At 42.5% G+C, this 23,533-nt stretch overlaps 1 protein-coding gene across 1 annotated transcript in view; it reads right to left on the bottom strand.

Annotated features, from left to right (window-relative positions):
• Positions 1–22,991, bottom strand: part of LOC135495173 (uncharacterized) — a 28,452-nt gene extending 5,461 nt beyond the window's left edge. Inside the window, exons 1-7 of the mRNA XM_064783647.1 lie at positions 16,207–22,991; positions 8,197–10,113; positions 5,793–5,943; positions 4,704–4,843; positions 4,223–4,370; positions 3,911–4,002; positions 679–855 (exon numbers count right to left, since the gene is read on the bottom strand). Coding sequence (XP_064639717.1) covers positions 679–855; positions 3,911–4,002; positions 4,223–4,370; positions 4,704–4,843; positions 5,793–5,943; positions 8,197–10,113; positions 16,207–22,251 — 8,670 coding nt within the window. The 5' untranslated portion in view covers positions 22,252–22,991. The remainder of the gene's footprint in view (positions 1–678; positions 856–3,910; positions 4,003–4,222; positions 4,371–4,703; positions 4,844–5,792; positions 5,944–8,196; positions 10,114–16,206) is intronic.
• Between the last annotated feature and the right edge of the window lie 542 nt (positions 22,992–23,533).

The raw sequence follows: 23,533 nt of genomic DNA, 5'->3' as shown, positions 1-23,533 counted from the left end.
ACCATACTATAAACTAGACAACCAATGTCTAAAAAATACATCCTGGCCTGAATAGAGTTCCATGAATGCACATGGAGACCATTTCCTTTCTGTTATTTATACACCTGAACAAAAAAGCTCAACAGAACAGGTTTGTCACAGAGTGTATTAACTGGGACAGTGATTTCTAAACCTTTTGTGAACCATACCTGCTGTGGTTCTATTTTCATACTTATGTGACACTTTGAGAGTGGGCATCAGATTAAGATGTTTGGAGGTCTTGAGGGGAGGGGGTCTCAAGGAACAAATATTCCCTTCCTGGCTTGACGATCCTTTGAATGAGACTAAAAACTGAGATTCTCCGTACCTAAGGCTCATTTACTATCAATTACAAGTGATACATTGAGTTTCATTTGACGAATTCCATACCAAAGGACCTGCTTTCCCCATCTCAGAAATATGTGACCCGCTCTATCAAAACTAGGCGCTTGTCGCATCTGAACTTGACAGGTTGATACGGACTTGTTGATCATTTCCCTATTGTAGACCTTTTGTGAAATGTGACCAAATCAGTTTGTAATAGATTTCACAAAAGGTCTACAATAGGGAAATGAACAACAAGTCCGTACCAACCTGTCGAGTTCAGATGCGACAAGCGCCTAGTTTTGGTAGAGCGAGTCACATATTGTAATTACTTACTCTCACAAACGTTGACGGGAACCACCCCTCGGAATCCTCGATGCGTCCCCACCACCAATCCTTATCTATCATGTCCGTCACTTCAATCACGTCTCCGGCACGGAATCCCAACTCATCCACGTCAAGCGTCACATGGTCCCATAATGCCTCAGCAAATGTGCAAGCGTCTTCTAAAATCTGGAAAAGAAAATGTTGTTTCTGTGAGTGAAGTGTAACAACAACCAGATTCTAGAGTTGGCAACGGAAATATACCTCCATGAAAGTGATGTCTTCAAAATGAAGACTTCAGGAATACTTTGTACTTACAGTGGTCATAAAGGCCTTACGACCAGGCCGAGGGGATAATTTCTGAGTCCCAGGTAAAGTACTATATCCACTGTACCCCCTCATCGTGGCGTGCGGCACGGCCAAAGACATCACATAAAACTGTGACCTGACTTCAGCAGGCAGAGTGTCACAGTCCAAAGCCAGTCCAACTAATCCAAAGCTCCAGTTACTTCACAAAGAAATGATTCCAATAAAAGAACTGGTCAACTACTTCAGAAATAATCCCTGTTTATAAACAATTACAACTCCAGTAAATCCCTCAGTCAAATCACTGCCTGATTCCTGGCGATTTTGACAACTTATCCTTAAAGCTACAGCTGGCTAAATATAACTGTAATGAACATACTGCTAGACCTAATATGGTTGATTGGTTCATCGAAATGGTCCAAATTACACCAACGTCACACTCACAATACAGTAGCTCGAATGTCAGAAGTAGACCAATAGAAAACAGGCCTGTGGTTCATTATTCCTTTGAGGTATAATCATAACCAATCATCCGTTCAGGAACACATTCATAGACTTGATATATTATTAGTATATTTTTCAGGCTAACTTGGACCAGGATGTTTATACATGCGTGTGCATACTGATATTCAATAGCTGCATGATTGTAATGTATGATGCTTCTTTATACATGATTGGCTAGAAGTAAGTTGTTGGTTCTATAGCTTCATGGTTCTAATACATCAAGATATAGGATGTTTATACAGCAATTGTCCACAATGTGTGATTAAATTTGATCTTGTATATTGAAACAGGGGTCGTAGCTTTCAGCCAAATTATATGGACCCGGAAATCAGCTGAATATTTGAGATAATTGTACCATAATTTGGGTAATATCATGACGACATACTGACAAATTCATCATTTTCAGAAACATTTGTGGGACGAAGACAGACAAAGACAACAATGTAGAATCAATAAGTATGCAAGCCTTGGATATTTTTAGATTTCAGATAATTGAATGACAGTTTTAGACATTTTATGATGCCTTAATGAAAGCTGTTATATTTGGCCACACTAGTGGGATGGGAATAGATAGAGACAATGATGTCAAATCACTCCATACGTCTCTGCGATATATTTAGAAATATCAGGCCTACACTCATGGACCCATTTGTCTTTCGTTTTACGTCATTTTGTGGCACCCACGGTATATGCCTGACCACCGACCTCTGCAAAATGCATAGGTGGAAACACCCTGTCGAGGAAGGATGGATAAATATCTAGTCAACTATTTGAACATATTTGACACCTCCACAAGCACCACGAAAACTTCAAACACACAAATTGATCCCCAAATAAAGCATATCTCACATCCATTTACATGTCCTATCAAAATAAGCCTGCTATTGTATTTTTCAAGAAAGTCTACCACCCTGTTGAAGCAACTTCACATGCCCAAAACATCCCCTATTATCAGAAGGTTTTATCAAAATTCAAAACACAACTCACCTGCACTACTATTTCACCAAAGTTGAAATGAATATATAATCCACAAATGACAATTGAACAGTTCACACTTTTTCGAAACTAACGACAGATTTCTGAGCTTGTTGCTCAAACGTCACGTCCAGAATCACGAATATCACGATGAAAACGTAATTTGCTTTAAGTATTTTGAATGTTAGGATGTTAATCGTCCTTGAGAAATGAATCCGATGTTACCAATGTCACTCGCCTTGAATAACTAAGACAAACCGATTCGCTACTAATGACAGTCAGACATCAGAAGTTATGAACCAGCATCAGAATTAATAGTTTTATTTATTGCCCCACTCCAAGCTTCACCCCTCACATCTTGTTGATGACACTACATGCTTGATTACACAAGCCCTAAAGTAGTCAATAGGGTAGCGCTAATTAATTAATTAACAATTGTCTTGGGATGACCACACTACACACATAAGCTTATAACAAACTGACTAGTGATCTTAGAGATCATTGTATGGCCCACTCTAAACACAAGGGCGATTGACCACTTTAGGAAACTGTGGAGGCCATCTGGTAGGCCCTATCACCACAAGTAGGGGGACTGGGGACAAGGACTAGAAACTGGTGTGATAAAATAACAGGGTTGATTGTTGTTGTAACAGATTAGTGTCAGGTCAAGCTGTTGAATTAACTTTCACTCATTCAATCGAAATCATAACATGAGGTGATCGCAATGGCATTTACCAATACTTTTAACAATTGCAACTAGAAAGCCAGAAAATCGCACATCGCGAAATGGCGGGACATTTGGAACAGCCACATTGCCAACAATGATGGCGATAACAACATTTGGTTTTTCAATACCCCCCCCCCACAAAGGCCAGACCTGTTGACGTCTTAAACAGGCAGTAAACAACAATAAATGAGTCTTTAGCTTGCTGATTGTGACCTCCTGGTTGGAGGCAAACAAGTTTTTCCTGGCCCTGCCAGACACCCGGGGTCAATCAAAACATATGGCACGTGACCTCACCTTGTGATCGCTAATCACTTCCAATTATTACCCATAATCATTCCCAATCAATGCAGTAGCGTTTATTTATGACAGTTTCATGTTGATTTATTTCAACATGCTTTATTTCCAATCAGGACTTGTTCTTGACATAAGAAGTGTTATTTTTTGCAGACTTGGCGTCTGCTCTGAGAACACCAGTTAGCTGGCGAGTATTGAAGGCTGGACGTCCTGGTGAAGTGGTTGAAGGGAGGCTATTAGCAGGATCCAGATGGGCCATATTAAGTTACAGGAAGGCACAAATAGGTGTCTCCACTATCTCACAGTACATCAACACTATTGACACTTGCACAAGGAATACTTGTATCCGTCAGGCTATGAGTCACCTGGAGGCAACCAAATGGACCCATCAGCTCCTGCCCATAGTCCCCTTTACTGATGAGGTTCTACGCTACTTACATCATCAATGGGAGAGATGGTCGACTGTGAAGAGCGCCTGCTGGCAAGTGACATGGTCTCATAAGCATCGTCAGAGTTACCAACGGAATCGGCTAAAAAAGAAAGAACACATTTGGCGCATGGTTTTTAGTGGAATAAAGAGTGCCTTAACTTAGAACATGCAGAAGAAATACACTATTTTGTTCAAATATTTCATATTCTGTGCAAAATCACCAAAAATCAGACAGCCGTTTTTTGGTGAAATAGAGTAGAGTTGGTGTGTTTCAAAAATGATGTATTCTTTTTATCAATAACCTTTCTACCTCAGCTTACCTAAAGACGTTGTGGACCGCGCCCTCCTCATGATGTTGAGATTATCCGGGGCGCTATGCGAGCGTTTCAACGTCACGCTCTTCTGCCTCGTCAGGGACGGCAGCTTGCTTCTCGCCTTTCGGATTTTGATAGGATGAGGCATGGACATCTGAAAATAAACAGCATACAATCAATATCAGCTGTTTGTGACCTTGAGCAAGTCACACAACTTCAATTGCATATCTTCTAAATGAGACTTACAAAGAGATAGCTGGTGTCTGTGTGTCCTATGGAAGGGCGGGCAAACACTGACCAAGTGAAAAAAACAGCTTGCGACTCTGTCTGCCACCTTTGATGTGTGGCGCCAATGAGATAATTGGTGCCAAACCACTGTAGCATGCAGCATACTGGAAACATCAAATATTCGCAGGGATTCTTTTTTCAACCTTGTCCCCAATGAAAAGAACTGCTTAAGACCATGTCAAAAGTATACACAACTCACCCTTCGGATTTTTCCACGCGCCATCGAACTTTCATCATCTGCACCGAGGTCTGAGAACTGTCGATTGAATGACCGCTGAGTCATGAGCTGGGTCCGCCATTCCTGCTTGTTCATAGCCAGTCCAATCACCTTGGCACCCCCTGGAAGTGGCATTCAAATCAGTGAAGTACACGGTTTCGCATTGAAAAGTTCCTTCAAACTGAGTTATCAAGTTTTGGGATATTTCGCAGTTTGTACTTGAATCCATGAATCCATGAAATCAAGAACTTGACAAAACAGTTGCAGGCTACAGCTTGGAGAAATTGATTCAGCGATTTTCACATAAGTCAATGAAAGATTCAGTGTGATTTTCACTAGAGAGACTATCCATATGATATTGACAAGTCAAACTGTACACAAGGTATTGTAAAGCTGAACAGTACTGTCAGCAGTAGCTCAGATCACACAGTATTTTGGACCATCTGCTTATAACAAGGTTCACAAAGAATTCCTAGCTATCACACAGCTGGGATGTTTTTAACCCCTAATCCGCAACACCGAAAAGTGAACGAGAATGCACCGTGATCTGTGCCTATCCTAAATTCACGAACAAAAAATATGTCCAACTATTCATGAAATGTGACAAAAGGCCTAGCCATATTTCAAAGGGCTTTTGTTATTGAATACATAACTGCTTGAATTACAATGCTGTCAGTCAAATATTGGGGACAACTTGATATATCTATATTTTTTCTCTGCAAAAGAACCTATGTGTCCCTCAGCTATGTGTCCGATAGCTTTTTGAATTATTTTTGAATTCAGAAATTCCAATTTCAATGCAGTTGAAAAGCATGCCCTGTGACATTTATACATAATAATATCATGAAGGGTTTTTTCAACCTGGCTGATGTATATCTTTAAACATGGAAAAACATTGAAAGCAATGTTTTTTTCAATCATTTAACAAGACTTTCGGCACTGTTTGCCTGGTTCGAAATCTCTTTATTACCAAGATCTACCGTTGCAAAACTCGTTTTGACCCGAATATTTTTTTAATCATGATATGGATCAAATTTTGAGCTGTCTTTGGTGTTGGGCATTTTTTCCTACCTAGATCTGACTTTGGTCTTTGCCTCTGGATGTGTCTCATACTGTTCTTCTCCCCCGTCCTCTGCCCAGGCAGGAAATCCGACTTGGGCCGAGGCAACTCTAGATCGCTTGTACCCCTCACGCTGGCAGATCTGTATTTGATCGTCGAAGCCTAAAACAGCAAAAATACATAAATACTTTGATTCTCTAGCACTGGTGAAGTTGGTGAAGTTGTCCTCTAATAGAGGGCTTCAGTTAAAGCAGATTGAAAAGGTGATAGAGAAACTCATATTCTAAACAGAGATGATTGATGTAACAGTTTCAGATAGCTAGCCCCGGGATGGAGAATCCTTGACTCTGTGAAGCAGCTACAGTAGCAGGTCCTGGACCGTAATCTGGCTGCCCCAGTCACCTCTTCAATAGCCAGAAATCTGATCATCTCCCCTTCATCAGATCTTATCTCATCTTAGGAGAGCTATAATAAGATTGCCGATTGTCCAGATATCTGGTTAGAGATGCTTTTACAAATGACACTTGGAAATCAAGAAACTTGTGGCTAATTTTGATGACAATCTTCGAAAGATCGTCACTAACATTAGACCAATAATTGGTGTCCATTTATACCACTGATGGAATTGGAAAGTGGACTTCCCAAGAATTTGAAAGGGCTGTTTTTCTAGTTTATTGGGCTAAAGTTTTTAAAAGATTTCTAAGACTGCTCGAGTTGAACACCTAAGTAATGATCATATTTTTGATGTGGCAATATCCCTTAGCTAAAAATTGATAGGGAATTGGAGGTTTTGGTTGTCTCACAAAACACAATGCAAGGTGGAGCTGTGACCAACAGAGGGATTGGAATAAGTGGTTGGTGCAACATCTAAGTGGGCGTTTTTAGAGCCGACTTTTCAAGGCCACCAAACCAATCACTGATGAGATATATCTCTCCACCATCAATCTAATACCAGTAAGTTTGATCCCAACCAGACTTGGTAAACACGAGAACTGTTCTAATCATCCACTTGATGTCTCGTTCATCAGGCAAGAATGAGAAAGTGAGATCCATCATCATCAATCTCAGCCTTGATAAGAATTCCTCGGATTCAATTGTTTGGAATTTTACTTCTTTCATCTGATTTGAACAGCGGAAGCGCAATACAGCGCTGATGACAGGTAACATGCCTTCCTGTGTACGGTGTTAATTCCTCAAAACAAGATAAGCTATATCCAATTGAATCAACTAAGATTGACTGAACAATAAACTTCAGAAGTAATATGACTCTCCATCTGACCATTTCACACAGAAAAGGAAGACATCAGAGACAATTTTTTCAAATCTCCCCTCCACTAAATAATCTTAAGCAGGTATGATAACCAAAAGTATCACAGTCAGAATCCACCCACCAAATCTTCCCGACGATGCTCTGCTGTTGAGGGGAAATGGGTACCTATCCCAACAACCTGTTGTAAAAAAGGCCCCATCCCATATTGTCCCAAATCCCGACAGGCTATTTCAACAAATCTCGAAGCACTTTCTGCTCTCCCTAATCCCGTCTCGACCCCTAAGGTTATTCAGACAGTGGTGACACAAAGGCATGAGTCAGGATGGGAAAATCCAGGCCATTTTTTGGTCTATGATCCCTGAAAAAGACCATTCCTCCTCTCTGCTTTGTTATGATTTTGATACCAACCTGTTGCTCTTCAATAGAAGCAGCCGCCCAAACAAACAATCAACACTCCACGCCGCAAAACATGTTTCAAAGAGATATCCAAACCATAGAATATTATCTCCTGTAATCTTTATGAAAGGAATATCGGGAAAAAAACGGGCATTTCTTTTGAGAGCGTCTTCCGCATGTGTTGAGCGCTATCTTCCATCCCAGAAGTAGCAGGTAGATTGGATACTGTGCGGAGACGTGCAGGGATTGCATACCTGAACTGTCCATTCCAAATAAGATTCGACAAGATTTTATGTACATCATGCCCACAAAACTGTACATGACTGTATAAGAATTGAAGGCAAAGTTGGCCTGGGATGAAAGGAACCCAAATACACCACTCAAAGTGAATGAAGCTATTTTTAGTCCCCCTCCGCTATTCATTCTGATTGAATTTGAAAGAGACCTCAATTCAATATGGTTCACCCCAACAGTGATATTATGACTGAGAATCAGGACAATCAAAAACATTGGGAAATTAACCCTTTCAGTTCTATATGGTGTTTTTGACTGATATAATAGAGAGTTGGCGCACGGGACAATTAACCAATCCTTCAATCCTTCAAATCTCCAATCTTTTCCACTCATTTTGCCAATTGAAGGCTCCCTAATCTTTCCATTTAAACATTCGAAAAGAAGCCCATTTTCGTAAAAGGATAGCCAATTTTTCACTCAGCCTCAAGAAGAAATGTTTAATTTAAGACTCTTACCTTCTGCTTTTGGACATCCCTGTCATATCTTTCCGCATCCTGGCCGCCATACTTTTGAGCACCATGATGACTGTACTTCGCCATCCCCTGGATATGATGCGCCACCTTGGCAACCTCCTCCGGCGTAAACGTGTTCGCTCTCTTCAATTTCCGCTCAGACGGCGCTTGTTTCGATAACTTAAACGATTTCGACGACAACTGTTGTTTCGCTCCAGAATCTAAATTGTCAGATCCAGGAATGCTTGAGTTTTCTGTAGTTCGTTGTGCAAGAGTACTCCTTATAAAGTTTAGGTCCAATGCCCGTGGAATGATCCCTGTACGTTTTTCATCCTGAGAAACACTAGATATCGATACATCCTTTTTAGGAGAAATTTTCGAACCCGGTGGAGTGCGTCGGACAACTGGCATGCTGCCACGATAGACGCCACCGCGCACAAACTTTTCATCCGGCTCCGGTTTTGGCCGGCGGGGCATCCGGAATGATTCAGTCCGCGACAACTTCACACGAGTTTTAAACGGATTTTCAGAATCGCTACCACTTGCCGTCGCAGCGGAACTTAAACTCTCCTTACTCTCGCCGATCTCCTTCAGTAATTTGATTGGTTCGTGTGCACCTAATCCAACCCGTTGGAATCGATTCCCCAACGAGTCTGCCACGGAGGCCTCACTACCGCTATCATAGCTATCCGACGTCGTATCGTGCGTCTTATCAGATTTGGATGTTTCCACCTGTAGTTCAGAACTGACCGTGCTGACGGGACTAACTCGTGCCGGGTTCATGAAACTGAAAAACAACAAACCATTCTCCTCCTTGATGAAAGAGCCACGATTAGCCATCTGCGGACTCGACTCAGTTATCGTTCTGTCTTCGCGTAAAGTGTCATTGGGAGAATCAGTTTCAAGTTCCTGCGCTAAGATTTCAGTGTCGTCATCTTCACTTTCCTGTTTCCTCTCAATGACCAATTCCTCTCTCACCGGAGATACTATTGTGATCTCATTCTCGTCATCCGGTTCGTCCTCAGCGTCAGCATCAGGATCGAGATCAGAACTATCCTTCCGTTTATAGCCATATTTATCCACCTTGTCTTTCTTACTGCTTCGTTTCCGACTCAAAATCTTATTCAAGAAACCAGGAAGTTTACGCCCAGATGATTCCACACTTTTGATAGACTCGGACGTCGACTTATCCATTTTTTTTGAGCTGCCATGTTTTGAACTGCTTTTCGCAGAACTTCCACTTCTATGAAGTGTATTCAGAAAACCCGTTGAGAAAGCAGACTTTATACTGCCACTGCGGCTTTTAGGCGTCGCCATTGTATTCTGATCCTCCGGGTTTGTTGTTTCCAGTTTTGTGAATGATTCCTCGAACACAGATTGTGGCGATTGCTTTGGACGGACCCCGCTGAGCTGATGCACGCTCGGTGTCGAAACAGACATATCCTGTTGATTCTGCAACGGACTTAACGCCACCGCAGCGTATTGTCTATGCAACGACTGTGCATCTAAACTGTGCAAGTCTTGCGTGGATGCAGAATGCTTCCTCCCTTCTTGCCTAGGTGGCGACACCTCTACAGAATCCAGCGCGTCCCGACTCTTATCCCGATCAGGCCCATACAACAAATCCTGCATGCTCGAATTCTGCACGGACCAACGCCGACCAATCTTCGGCCTCTGAGGAGAAATATCGTTTCTCATGGCTTCGAATGTTTCCAGACGATCCTCTGGCACTTCCAGTCGCATTTTCTCTTTTTGTAACGTCTGCTGCAGCTTTTCTGCTTGGTCTTGGAGAACGTCTGCTGGGAGGCTCTTGCTGCGGTTGCGCTGCAGGTGTGTGACTGCCGTCTGCCAGTCCATGGCCGCCAGGGAGCTGATTGTATCATTACCCTCTTCTTCTTCGCTGCTCTCTCCCCCATATGCCTGTAACAATATAATGAGTATGAGTATACCATGTTGGGAACTTCGAAAAGGAAAAACTTTGAAAATTGACCTAAATTCAAAGGACCACTTCACAATAAATTTTTTGCTGAAAAGCAAGTGCAAGTTTTTAAATGGATGACAGAATTGATACAAGTCTCTGGCTGAAATTCTAAGGTTGCGTATTCAACCCTTGAGAGCTTATGAACTTGTTGGGTAGTTGCCAATGCCTCTAATGCAACAATGGGAATGTTCAATACCTCATGAGGAAGAAGTAGTATCATCCTGGTTCTAACATTCACAAGATCAGCAGAACAAATCAAAAGGTTGACGAAAACTCCGAGGGTAGACTCAAGTCCAACGAGAAGCCTAAAGCATCAACTGGAACTGTGCTTTTCCAACTTCGTAAAAAGACCAGCCACAAAATCTGATCCTTTCCAAGAATAAAGTGACCAATAAAATGAAATATAAAACTATTGTGTGTCCTTGATCCACCTTCAAACAATTTGCAGTGAAATCTAAAAAGAACTTTGTTCACAAAAGACTTGCGGCATCGCGGCGACTTTCAAACATTTCTATGCCCACAAAACATCCTGACCACAAAATGGACTGAAAGATGTGACAATGAATGACAAGAGGTTACAATGAAGAGGTTATGATCACAACCTGAAGCTGATCTCGCCATAACTTTATTGGCATTATCAATACATTTATCTACAGATTTCTACATGATATGAAGGAGAAATCACGTTCAAATGACGGTGGAATTTGTTGAGGTATCCCATCATCCTGTTTGTTTCCTGAGTTTTTCTGAGAATGGCCACAGGGAGGACTGGAGGAGGACCAGTAGAAATAGTGTCTCCAACTATACTCATTCCATGGTAAGCTGGCGGGTAACACATGTAGACACATGTACACCATTGTGGAAATACACACACTTGGTTTCAACCTGAGTTCACTACATTACCCTCCAGTCCATGCCAACTCAAGATGGCCAACACCACAAAGAGATTCTTATAGGATGTTTGTGAACAAAGCAGCCAATTCAGCATGGAATGGAATCTTATTGTGGGTGGGAGGTGAAGCATGTGTCACCTATAAATACCTTTGTTGATTGTTTGTAATTGTCCAGGAAAGTAAACAGTGCCTGTGGAGTTATGGCTTATTAAGAACACATATCAATTAGTCCCTAGAACCAGCAAATCTTTCTGAATGCAGTCTTGCCTTTGCTGTGAAACATTCTGTTGAAGTCACCGAGGCTCCCCCATGAGACTTCCTTTCCAACACCCCCAACCCAAATCACTGAGACACCGTTTCCCACATCCCCAACTCACTGAGTGATACAACCGCCAACAGCTGAAGTCACTGAGGCTCCATTTCCCCCTATCCCAGTCACCAAGAAAACCGACCTCTAACATCACTGAGACCCCTCCGTAAAGCCTCTGTCTTTGAGAGGACCCCCCTTTCCCAGGCTCATAGAGCCACCCTGACACTTGTTCAACTGTGCCGAGGAAAACCAAAACAAACCAGAAACACTATCATAACCTACCTCCGACAACTTCTTACTTGAGGCGTTAGAGCCAAAGTTTTCAGATAAAACACAGGTAGAAATGGGAAAAACTCTTCTCTAAGCTAGCAATCACTTAGAATTATCACAAAAAGTTTCACAAGTTTCAAAGCAGAGCACCTGAACTTCTCAACTTGAGAAACAGGCACAGTTGGGGATCGATTTTTTGGTGGATGATTTCTACACTGGGATAAAAAGATTTAAGCAGGCCTATTTGATTCCGGCAGAGAACTACATGAAAAATCCATAGATTTGTATAGATTTTCTGTCAAAGTGTACAAATGTAAATGCCTTCCTACAAGTGCACCGATATGCGTTCATATTGGACACTTGAGATCTTACCCAGGTTTAGGTGAATTAAACGGATGCTTACCGTAACCAGGAAACTGCAGGGCCTACTTGGCAGAATTTGAATAATGCACAGGACTATCTTCCCTCACATGGAGTCAAACAAATTGGTCAAACCTACTAAGCAGAGACAAGCTCACAGTTTCATAGTTGTCCCCCCCCCCCCCACCAACTGGTTCAGAAATGCAAGTTTCGATCAGTTCTTTGCCAGATGTCCCCCTTGCCCACCCCCTCGAGCCTTGCTCCTCCCATGATACAACAAAGTCATCCCTTGCTTTGCCGCACCCCCCTTTTCCTACCGCCAATGGTGCCCGATCCCAAGGCTGATGTTCTAACAAGGAATCACTGGATAACCCTACGTCAGGGGGAAGTCTAAGCCGACAGAAAAAGAGCCAACAAATTGAAACAAGGGCTGGAAAAACAAGGAAGAACAGTCTTGCACATACCTCTGTGGGTGTCATCTTGGATGTCCGAATGTGGAAAAACGGCAAAAACTTTATCAGTCTCCTTCAGTACATTCTATAATATTCAAGAGAACTCCAGCCCATCAATGTGTAACTTGTACAATGTACTAAAACTGCCACAAACATAGCTCACACTCCACACACCAACAAAACATGAAGATCAATTGATTGGATAACACATAGGACAATCTCCGTGCAGTCAACAAGAAGAAATAATTGGATTATTACATCGCATTTGTAAATACTAACCAACACAAAATGAATTTTTCAACTGATCTTTCCTGTGATACGAATGACATCATTTGCCACTACTTGGTTATGACTAAAATGCCAAAATCAATCTCATTATCAGCAGCATTTCATGTACTCAATGCACAGGATATCTCGGTTAACTTCAAAATGAAACTTCTATATACCTCAAGTGGAACAGTCAAAACCGACACTCCTAATCAGATAAACCTGGGTTTTATTGATTCCAAACTAGGTGATGGAACTTATCTTCATACCAAACCACACTGAAAGGCCACTACGAAGAATATAAGACCAGTCTTCATCAATTCTTGGCACCACCACTGACCACTGACGCGCCCATTTTAACCACTTTCTATTTTGCTTTTGCTAAACACTGACTTCACTTTTCGACACTTTTTGGACAGTTCAGATCATGCGTCGTTGAGACTTTTGTTGAGACCTTGTAAAACCAGCATATGAGATTCCATTCACCCAAGCAAACAAATAGAGTTATAGGATAATTTGAGATAAGTTATGAGGACATCTCCATGTCACGACTGTCACAATACCATGGAACTTGTAGAGTTGAACTGCTTTACATGAAAACTGTGATATTAGGGGCAGAAATTCATTGAAAAATCTGGCATTCATTGACGGCAAGGTATAACAGGATGAACACTATCTCCCCCCCCCCCCCAACGGGACAGGACGTATGAAGTGGTTGTCAGCAAATGCTTCGTCATAAACTCGTCATCACAACAGAACGTCTCAAAACTTTGCTAAAGTTCAATTAAGTCACTTATTCTGTTGGCAAAATGCTTCACATTTGGAATGTCATTTCGTCAAGAGCCTTGACTAAATTACAAGACCTTTGATGCCGAAAATGTTATCTTTGTCGGCCTCCAACATCAATAGCCATGGGTTCACCAAGGGCATTATGATTTCCCGGCCAATGTTTGATGTTTTTAATGATAAGTTGATAGCGGCAATGTTTGGGGTTGATCACACTTGGGCCTGAGGTCATGTCACACCACACGTCACCTCTCATATCTGGACGCACTGACCACAAAAACCTATAGGAGAAATATTACTGCAAACTGCAAAATTATCGCTCTTCATTTTTGCAAAATATGAAAATTTCTGAAAAAAATTGTTGTCCCATTCCAATTTGTCAATAAAGGCCTACATGACTATAATTTAACTAATTTTCTCTAACACATGGGTCTTAAAATGCATTCACCATAGTCGCAATTACGGGGCTCCCTACGGTCCCGCTACATGCTAATACAGGCCTAATTGTTGGCCTAAGATCTTTGCACAATGAGTGTCCATCGAAATCATTGAGCCCGTTTTAGAAATCTTCAGGAATTAGTACAAGTTCTATATGTTTCTAATGCATCACTTTAATGTTTTATACTGTGCTTGAGTCCAGGCCTATTCATCCAGCAATAACACCCTGCTATATAAACCTGTCAAAAACATTTTTAAGGGAGACAAAGACATACAAAGGCTGTGATTTTCATGCAACAACCATCAGAGTTATTTTTTGCCATGTCAAAAATGTATAAAAAAGCCTATCAAACATTCTAGTAGTGCCAGCTATACCCCCCCCCCCCCCCCCCCCCCCCCCGTCTTTTTCTTCAGACAAAGATTACAAAATTTCGCCATGCAATTTGATATCATATTGATGTTCAAAATGATATATCAAATTGCATTTAAATATCAGCTTTTGATTTCAATGGACTTCAAACTTTAACAACTTCAGTATTTTTCTCCATGTATTTCAAGTTGTGTCGACAACTTGTTCAAACAACCGTGGTCAACGGTCAAATTTAAAAAGAACCTTGGAATTATTTCAAAACTTTAGAATTATTTCACAAACAATCTCACAAACAACTTGTCAATCCAAATAAGCTAGATAAAGATCAAGGGACAAAGACGTATACAACTTCTGAATAAGATTTAGGTTAGACCTGATCAAGCAGCCAAATTTGAATAAAACGTCAATCTACCCTCACACGTCAACTACTCTTCAAATGTATTATGAAACTAAATTCATATTGGATTGAAAAAATAAGTTGAAAGTATGAAACTCTTTGATGAAAGACTGCAAGTTGTACGATTCTAATCAAATCTAATTTGTATTATTCTAGTTGGTAGTTTAAAGGCCTACCATGTATAGACTATCTCTGCCGTGTACATATATACATGTACAACTACGAGCTTTTTAGTGAACTGAAAAGCACGCAATCACTTTCATAGACGATCAACAAAATCTTATCCAAACACTAAATCTAAACTTAGCTCTTTTTGAGTTTGCTCAAATACTTCACGTTTTCCATCACTATCAACAACCATTGATAAGTGGACTGTCCAGAGGTGTTTCACACAGCTGCTTTAATATGGTGTGGAACCATTTGCCATTTTTTGGTCAGGTTTCAGCTATAAAAGACCATCTACTCACTGAAGGTACTAAGAGAAACTCCATGCACACCTGGAAGCCTACCAAGTTGACTTTTGAAAGCCTACAAATTTGTTGACATAACCACCACTGTGCAAAGATCCTCAATCCATAGCCCAGCAAACCATTGGGCTGATCGATGTAACAATCATGTCTTCAGGGACTATTTACTTTCTTTACATCGTCACCAATTTAAACCTGCATTTAAATTCACACAAGCCTCAGCGGTCATTGCAAGTCCTAGTGCCCACTCTTAAGAAAAACTGTTCAAGCTGAATTTGCCTAAAAAGTCAGTGCACGTAGACCTACTTTTGTTAAGATATAGTAGTGAAGGTACCGACCAACTCACATTGAGACAAACCTTCAGGGTAATACTTGGGAGTGTTGCCTGTAGGATGGTCATGGTAAAACTAGAACTGTTAAAAAATCTAGATTTGCGAACTAAAGTAAATCAACTTTGAATGGTTTGAAAGGAAAGTTATCTATTTCCTAAGTCAGGTGGTATTTTGGATTTAACTCTTGCTATAAGGTCCCTTGCCAAATAAGAGCTAAATCTTGATCCCTTGAGGTAATCTTTTGGAATTATAAGAATAAAACAGTGCACAAATAATTGTGAAGGAATTAGAAATTTTAAAAAGATATCTCAGAATAATCGTATAAAGTGTTAAAATCAATGACCCATACATAGTGTGATCTAAATTTCAAGTATGATCTCTTTCGGGCACAATATTAGAATAAATCTCAAGGGCAAAATAACTCATTTTACGACTATATACAGATCTTCGATCATACAATGAAAACTCACATACTGGGAAATTGAAATTGATGTTCATAACTCGAAATGATATTGAAAACGAACACGCTAGCCGTAGGAAACACATGAAATAAAAGCCTTTAGGCAAGTTTTCAATACTATTCCAATGGAATTTAAGCTATGTTAGATATGAACTCGAGACGTCTTGGCATCACACTCTCAAGACAACAAATCCCACCAAAAACCATCAAAATTGAAAATATTGTCCTACCTGCTGAGTTTTCCTTCCTCCACCAAAGAAGATCTTCCTCTGTGCCTGCAAGGGTGGTGGCTCGTCATAATGAGGTACAGCCTTCGGCGGCGATACGACAGGCTCATTTGATTGGTCAAGAGATGAACTTCTGTGAGGCGGCAGAGGAGGTGGGGGTAGAGCACGGTCGTATGTCCCAATGTCTAAATCTCGACTATTTGCAAGCTGTGCCGAGATGTGAGGTGGTACTATTGGTGCCACATCCCTCTTCCTGAATGGTGGGTATTCTTCGTTAGAGCGATTCTGGTGGCTTGGGATAGGTGGAGCGGCCTGTTTCTGATAGGTTGGATTACTCGGCGATATTTCAGTTGGATTGTTTCTGTGGCTTGGAACAGGTGGCGCTTGTTTCTTAGGCGATTTCGTGACTGTCAGCTTCCTTGGGGGTGTCTCCTGGGCGTTCCGATGAGCTGGAAGCGCTGGGGACGTTTCCAGGGAACTGTGGAGTGGAACTGGCGGTGGTTTCAACGGTGATCCAGATTCACCAAGAGAAGTATTCCGGCTTGCGGGAAACGTCAAATTCAGATGGGCAGGAACTGGCGGTGGACCTTGCGTTTTCTCTGGTGATAGGGCTGCATGACCAGACATTGCGGAAGTATTCGGTTTCACTGGCGACACCAGTGGGCTAGCTGGATAAACTTCGGCAACAAAATCCCCATGGTGCGACAAAGGTTCCCGTTTACCACCTGATGAGCTGCTTTTAGTCGATTCTTTAGAACTGGTGGACATCTGACCAGATTTATCCGATACCGGACTACAAACACGGCTACTACCAGTTGAGGCAACTGACATCGTATCAGGGGACAGACTGTCAGCATCTCTTTTCAAAGCATTTGTCCGTGGGTTCAACCCAGTACTCAATACAGATAAGTTTGTCTCACTACCGCTTCCGCTATCTATCTGAGAGGAACTGCCGAAAAGTTTTTGTAATGAAGTCGTATGGGGACTGACCAAGCGTCTCTCCAAGTAGAAGGAGTCTATTAGACTTATCCTTTGGTGCTTGGCCTCCTCCGGTTCGGGGAGTGGAGCTGCCGGATCAGAAGTTGGTGGCGACTCTAGCCATGTTTTACTCCCCAAATTCGGATCTGAGTGTCTGTTTTGGTAATCTGAATTTGGATCCGACAGCCTTTTATTTATGGCAGACCACGTTGTTTTTCTCGGCGTACTATGGCGCATTTTTACATAACTAGTCTTAGCCGCAGGGGCTGTGTCAGCATCTACATCAGCAGTTTTAACTGAAACGTCATCCTTTACACTTTCTATGCTATTTTTACGCATCCTATTCCTAAAAAATTCAGCACCCTGTCGCTGAAAATTTCCACCTGTGTTTCCTGAATTTGAAACAAAGTCCTCTATAGATACCTCCATACTTGGTTTGTCAGCGTTTCTCTGAGAAGAAGTCCTGAGGTCGGAATTTTCTGACAACTTATCCTGGCTCCACTCAGAACTTTTCCTGCGCAAGCGAACACCATGACTACGGTCAGAATCACTCGTAGATACCAAACCAACCTTCCGCAAATGATCTTCCGTTGGTTCGGTATCACCTATTTTGGCGCTATTTTTGGTCTCCTGAATTTCTGAATTCTCTTTCGAAAAAGTTGGCATTCTTTTCTGCAAAGGAAACCTCGACTTTGCTTGTTTTTTCTCTTCTAAACTATTCCTGCGCAGAGCACCCAATGAGATGACCAATGGATCTGGTTTTACTTCCTCAAGACTATTTTTGCGCACCCCAGCACTTGAGTTAGGGTCGTCGTTTTCTTCAGTAGATTTCTTGCTCATTAGAATCCAATTGCTCCCAACATACTTATCCACTTCAGTGTTTTCTTTCGGCAAAACTTTTGAGTTTTTTTCAGTTTCAAGGCTATCCTTCCTGATGGAGCCACCATCATCTGAAGCAGAAGCAGACGCACTTGAGCTGGCATCTGCATCCCTTGACCCCTTCCTTTCTGGCTCAGTATTTGCTTCCTCCGGAGGACCCCTCTCAGCAGTATCAACCACATCATCTTTAACACTCATTGACACATCTGGAGCAGATATAGGCCTAATTGATGGACTTTGTCCATTGTCTTTAATCCTGCGAACATTTTCAAGATTATCACTAACGTTATCAGAATTTCTTCTGAAACTTTCATCGATTTCACCCTTCTCACTAGCCCCAAGATTTTTCACTAAATTTACAGCAGCAGACGATGATTCAAACATGGCCGCTGCTTCAGATTCCTCACATTCTGATTCGCGTATATCTTCAGGAATGCTGTTCACAACCCGGCCTCGTATCATCCGATCTGTCATCCGTCTCGCCTGCTGTATCTGCAAGTGACGCCTAACCTCCATAATCTGAGAATGCAGTTTATCCACATCCTGCGGTATGCCGTGGTGCCCGCGATTCCGGTTCAAATGTCCACCAATAATTGGTGTGTTGTGAGCACCAGGAACAAAAGGAACAGACTCCGCACCGATTGATTTACTCGGGGGCGCCTTTGGCAAAAGCAAGGCAGAGTCACTGGCTGATCTTTGGACTGGGCGTGATCTATCCAAAGAAGGTTGCACTTTCTGTTCAACCTGATGCAGCTTTGGTTGTACTCCCATTGTGTACTGCATGATCTCAGAATCCGACTCAGAAGCTTGACCATCATGAGACTCTAAAAGTTCCTGAGCCAATTTTTGCTTTGCAGACGCCTTCTTCGAAGGAACTTCTCGCTGACTCGGGGGCGTCTCATTCTTTTTCTCCTGGAAGGCATCCCGGAGTGAGTGATGGGAAGTGCTTTTCTGGACAGTATTACCAACGAACGGTTGCCGGGCAGACGCAGACGATGCACTCCTTTGCAACCCTTGAGACCCAGGCCCCGAATTCTCCTCATCTTTGCCCCTTTTGACCTTTTCCCTAGCAGATGTCTGCACAGATGAAGCGCTCCGATAAACTTTAGGTTTTGCAGGTTCTGGACTAAGGGCTCTCGTTGTCTTAGGTTCTGGACTAAATGGCCTACTGCGTGTTGGCTTTTTTGGTTCCGGGCTGAATGCACGTGCTGGGGTCTTCCCAGGCTCTGGACTGAATGCTCTACCAAAACCTATCTCTTTCTTCGGTTCCGGACTAAAAGCTCTCCCTCGTTCTTTCTTTGGCTCAGGACTGAGAGGCCTAGCCCCAGGGCTAAAAGGACGACTGGTTGATTTTTTCTGTTCTTTTGGTTCTGGACTGAAAGGGCGTGCCCTGGTCTTCTGTCGGTCTGAATCAGGGCTAAACGGACGATGCCCAGCTGGTTTCTTAGGCTCCGGGCTGAACGGACGTCCACCTCTTGCACTCGGCTTTAGAGGAGAACTGGATAACTTTGACGCCGAATTCGATAACTTTGATGTTGAATTAGATTTAGAAAGTCTAGTGGAGGTTGTGTTTTGTTCCTTAGAAGCCTGGGAAGGAATTGATGAAGAAGAGGAGCTGCGACTAAGTGACGGTTTTTCACCATCACTCCCGGAACTTTTCCCAGAATCTTTTGCAGCCGACAACGCACGATGAGTGCCTGCAGAAACTTTAGTCGCAGAGTCCGACTTTGCTAATTTTCCTTGACTACCAGCTAACTTTCCCTGACTACCAGCTAACTTTCCCTGACTACCAGCTAACTTTCCGCGGCTTCCAGCTAATGATTTACTCCTGCTGACACCTGTCTCGTGTAATCGTGGTGCGGATGACGCAACCAGCATTTTATTTTTTCGAGGCATGCTCAACCGATCAAAAACGCTTGGCCTGAATTTTGCATCTGGCTCATTTGAATAACTGTGACGTTGAGGTCTGTCCGTAGACGAAACAGACCTAGACAAATTACTTGCATCTGGCTCATTTGAATAACTGTGACGTTGAGGTCTGTCTGTAGACGAAACAGACCTTGACAAATTACTTGCATCTGGCTCATTTGAATAACTGTGACGTTGAGGTCTGTCTGTAGACGAAACAGACCTAGACAAATTACTTGCATCTGGCTCATTTGAATAACTGTGACGTTGAGGTCTGTCCGTAGACGAAACAGACCTTGACAAATTACTTGCATCTGGCTCATTTGAATAACTGTGACGTTGAGGTCTGTCTGTAGACGAAACAGACCTTGACAAATTACTTGACGATGTGCTTCTTGTTTTTTCTCCAGGGGGCTTTGGATTAGGATGGGGTATGCCTACCTCAGAGTTCAAGGAACACCGACTACTAAGAATCTCTGATGCGTCGCTGAGTTCAGAGTCCAGATCAATGCTGTGGGGTCTCTCATTATCTGGTTCACTAAAAACTGACACACTCGAGTCAAAACTACTCCTTTTGTCAAGTGCATGGGGCGAGGTAGAGACTTCTTGGTGCGAGGTAGTGCGCCAGATATTCGCATCTGATTCCGACTGCGATTTATTGCCACGAACATGATAATGAGACTGAACCCTGCCGATGCGTCGTTGAGCCTTTGGTGGCGCTGCTAAATTGTCAGCCGAGGCAGCCACATGATGTTTCACTTGAACAGTTCCTGAGGCTTCACTTGGTCCTGAAAGTTTCCACGGTCCTGCCAATTTCGGTTCAGAGGATTTTCCTTCCCGCACATTTTGAGCTGTTTTAGAACTGACGTGAATCTCACGTTTTGCTTTATTACCTTCCTGAGATTCATTTTCGACATTGTCAAATAACTGTGATTCGCGTTTTACCCATATCTGATCATCATCCTCATTCTTTTTCAAGTCCGGCACACTGGACCCCATCTTAGTTTCCCCAATGGCCTTGTTCTCTTTATCACTAACGCTAACAACGTCCTTTGAGTGCAGCTTGACGGTACTCGAAGGCTTCGTAACAGCTGACATCGACAATGACCTGACAGGCAAGCTCCGACGCGTCGGATCATTCCGCTTGAATCCTTGTGCTTCCGAGGCTTTCTCAGCAGCAGTCTGTTCCCGTGCGCTCCGCCGAGTTGTATCACCCCTGGAGAATGGTGAAAACGGCCCCGGTTTCTTATCAGCAGTCGATTTTGTCGGCGATGATTTCGATCCCACTTTGACTGCCCCCCCAGTAGACTGCTGCCTAGTTTTACCATTGACCAGAGACGACCCACTAGGATTAACCCCAACTCCTGGTGATTTAATGTCTGGGGACTTCCCATAACTAACCGCAACACCTCCATGTGAACTTGGGCTTGGTACATCCGACCCATTTTCCCTCTTACTGATCCCAAGAAGGACAGGATTTGAAGAGGAACCCGCCGACTTCGGACCAGAATTAACCCGAAGTAGCGACTTACTTGACTTTTGTAAGCTTTTTTCTTTCGGTTCCTTGGGCTCCTTGGAGCTCTTTTTTGGGCTTAGGAACCGCCTCAAACTTGCCATAACTCCAACCTCCGATTTTACCTCAGTTGTATCCCCTTGACCCAAAACTGCACCAGTGGCATCAATGTGGACCTTGCCAATTTCATTGTTTTCTGAATTGCCAAGAATTCCCCGAGACTTATCACATAATCCCTTCCATTCTGGCCCTTCCTCGTCCTCGGGGTGATAACTCAACCAACAGCTCCCACTGCTTGATTCCTCAGCATAATCAAGTCCTTCTGACTCAAATTGTTTCCAATCGCAACCAGAGATATTCCAATTTTGATCACAAGATAATTTACTCGAGTAATCCTCAACACTCCTGGAGATCAAATCAGTGGCATTTCCTACCTGATTATAAATTGCACAACTTTTAGAAGTTTTTGAATGTGAGTCACCTTGTCCAATACTTTGGTTAACCTCAGAAGTTCTTATTTCATCACCTTCACATGTTTTAGAACCCTCCTTGGTAAGAACAGAGTTAGTATCCTGAGTAGAATCCCGTAGGCCTTCCTCGGACACTCCCTTCACTGACCGACCAGTAGATCCACCATTTTGCCCAAGCAAACCCCAACTAGTCCCTTGATCTGTCAAGCCAATAGGTTCACCAATACCTGGCTTATTCACGCTATGGTCAAGCCTTATATTACTTAAAGAATAGCCATCTCTATAATGAGCATTACACATACATAATGTACACTCTGGTTTAGATCCCTTCAGGCTTGGGCATGAATTAGCCCTACTGTAAGTCCTCTTGTATATTCCTTTCCGGTCGGAATCATAGGCCTTTGAGGTTTCCTCTATAGGCTTACCGGTTACAACCCACGCCAATTGTCTTTGGAAGTTGAACTCCTGCTGGTGCACATGCCCCTTTGAATTGTTCACTCGACTTAATTCCTGATCATTAGTTTTCTCGAAACCCCCCTCAGACACGCTTAATTCCGAGTTCCGTTCTTCAAGGGGTGGGGGTGAAACTCCAATGTCCTTATTATCGACTTCTTGGGACACCTTCACAGGTGAACTCAAAGTTTCTGCTATAATACCGTCATCACCAAATCTACATATAGACGACTCAATACTGCTTTGTGAAGGACTATTATCAATTATTTCTTGAATGGAAACGCTGACCTGATTTTCTTGTGCCCCCTCATATGTATGTGTATTCAATAAAGGCTCTTGAATGACACGCTTCGCTGCCAGCAGTGTGCACTTGGGTTTAAATAATGTTTCATTGCTTTGGCATTGGTGCTTTGATGTGTAGCACTTCAGTGATTTAGATCTTAATTTAGATCTTTGCTGACCTAATGAGTTTAGAGTTGCTCCAGTTGACTTTTTGATAGTAATGGGTGACACTTGTCCATTATCGGAAATGACATCCAATGTTTGACAATTGTCACAAGAGTCCTCTATCAAAGATTGAGTTATGGAAGTTGGTCTATCTGATTGTGTCCTTGAATTCTGTTCTGCAAAATTATCGGATTGAGTCTCTTTGTTCTCACATTGTTTCAATGTGTTCTCAGAATGAGTCACTTTGCTTTCAGATTGAGCCACTGTGCTCTCAGACAGAGTCACTTTGCTTTCAAATTGAGTCACTTTACTCTCAGATTGAGTCACTTTGCTCTCAGATTGAGTCACTTTACTCTCAGATTGAGTCAGTTGGCTATCAGAATGAGTCCTAGAAGTTTGGGTTTCGGTATCAGAAAGAATACAATGTTGTCTTCTGGTATCAGATTGAGGCCTGGAATTGTTTCTTTTGGCAGTTTTACAGCCAGACTGAGAACTTGAACTGATATCAGTTTTGGGACTGACATGCTGTCTTTTGATATCGGATGGAGACTTGGAAACTTGTCGCCTCTTGCCAGATTTAAGAGACTGAGGACCAGAAATCTGTCGTTTACGATCACGCAGATGTTTTTTGTCACCAGACTGACATGTAGTTACGTTTTTCTCCAGTTTAGTTGTGCAACTA

This window comes from Lineus longissimus, chromosome 10 (genome assembly GCF_910592395.1).
Source record: "Lineus longissimus chromosome 10, tnLinLong1.2, whole genome shotgun sequence".
NCBI classification, from domain to species: Eukaryota; Metazoa; Nemertea; class Pilidiophora; order Heteronemertea; family Lineidae; genus Lineus; species Lineus longissimus.
The sequence above is the reverse complement of the archived record's forward strand: the minus strand, read 5'-3'. Positions and strand labels throughout refer to the sequence as shown.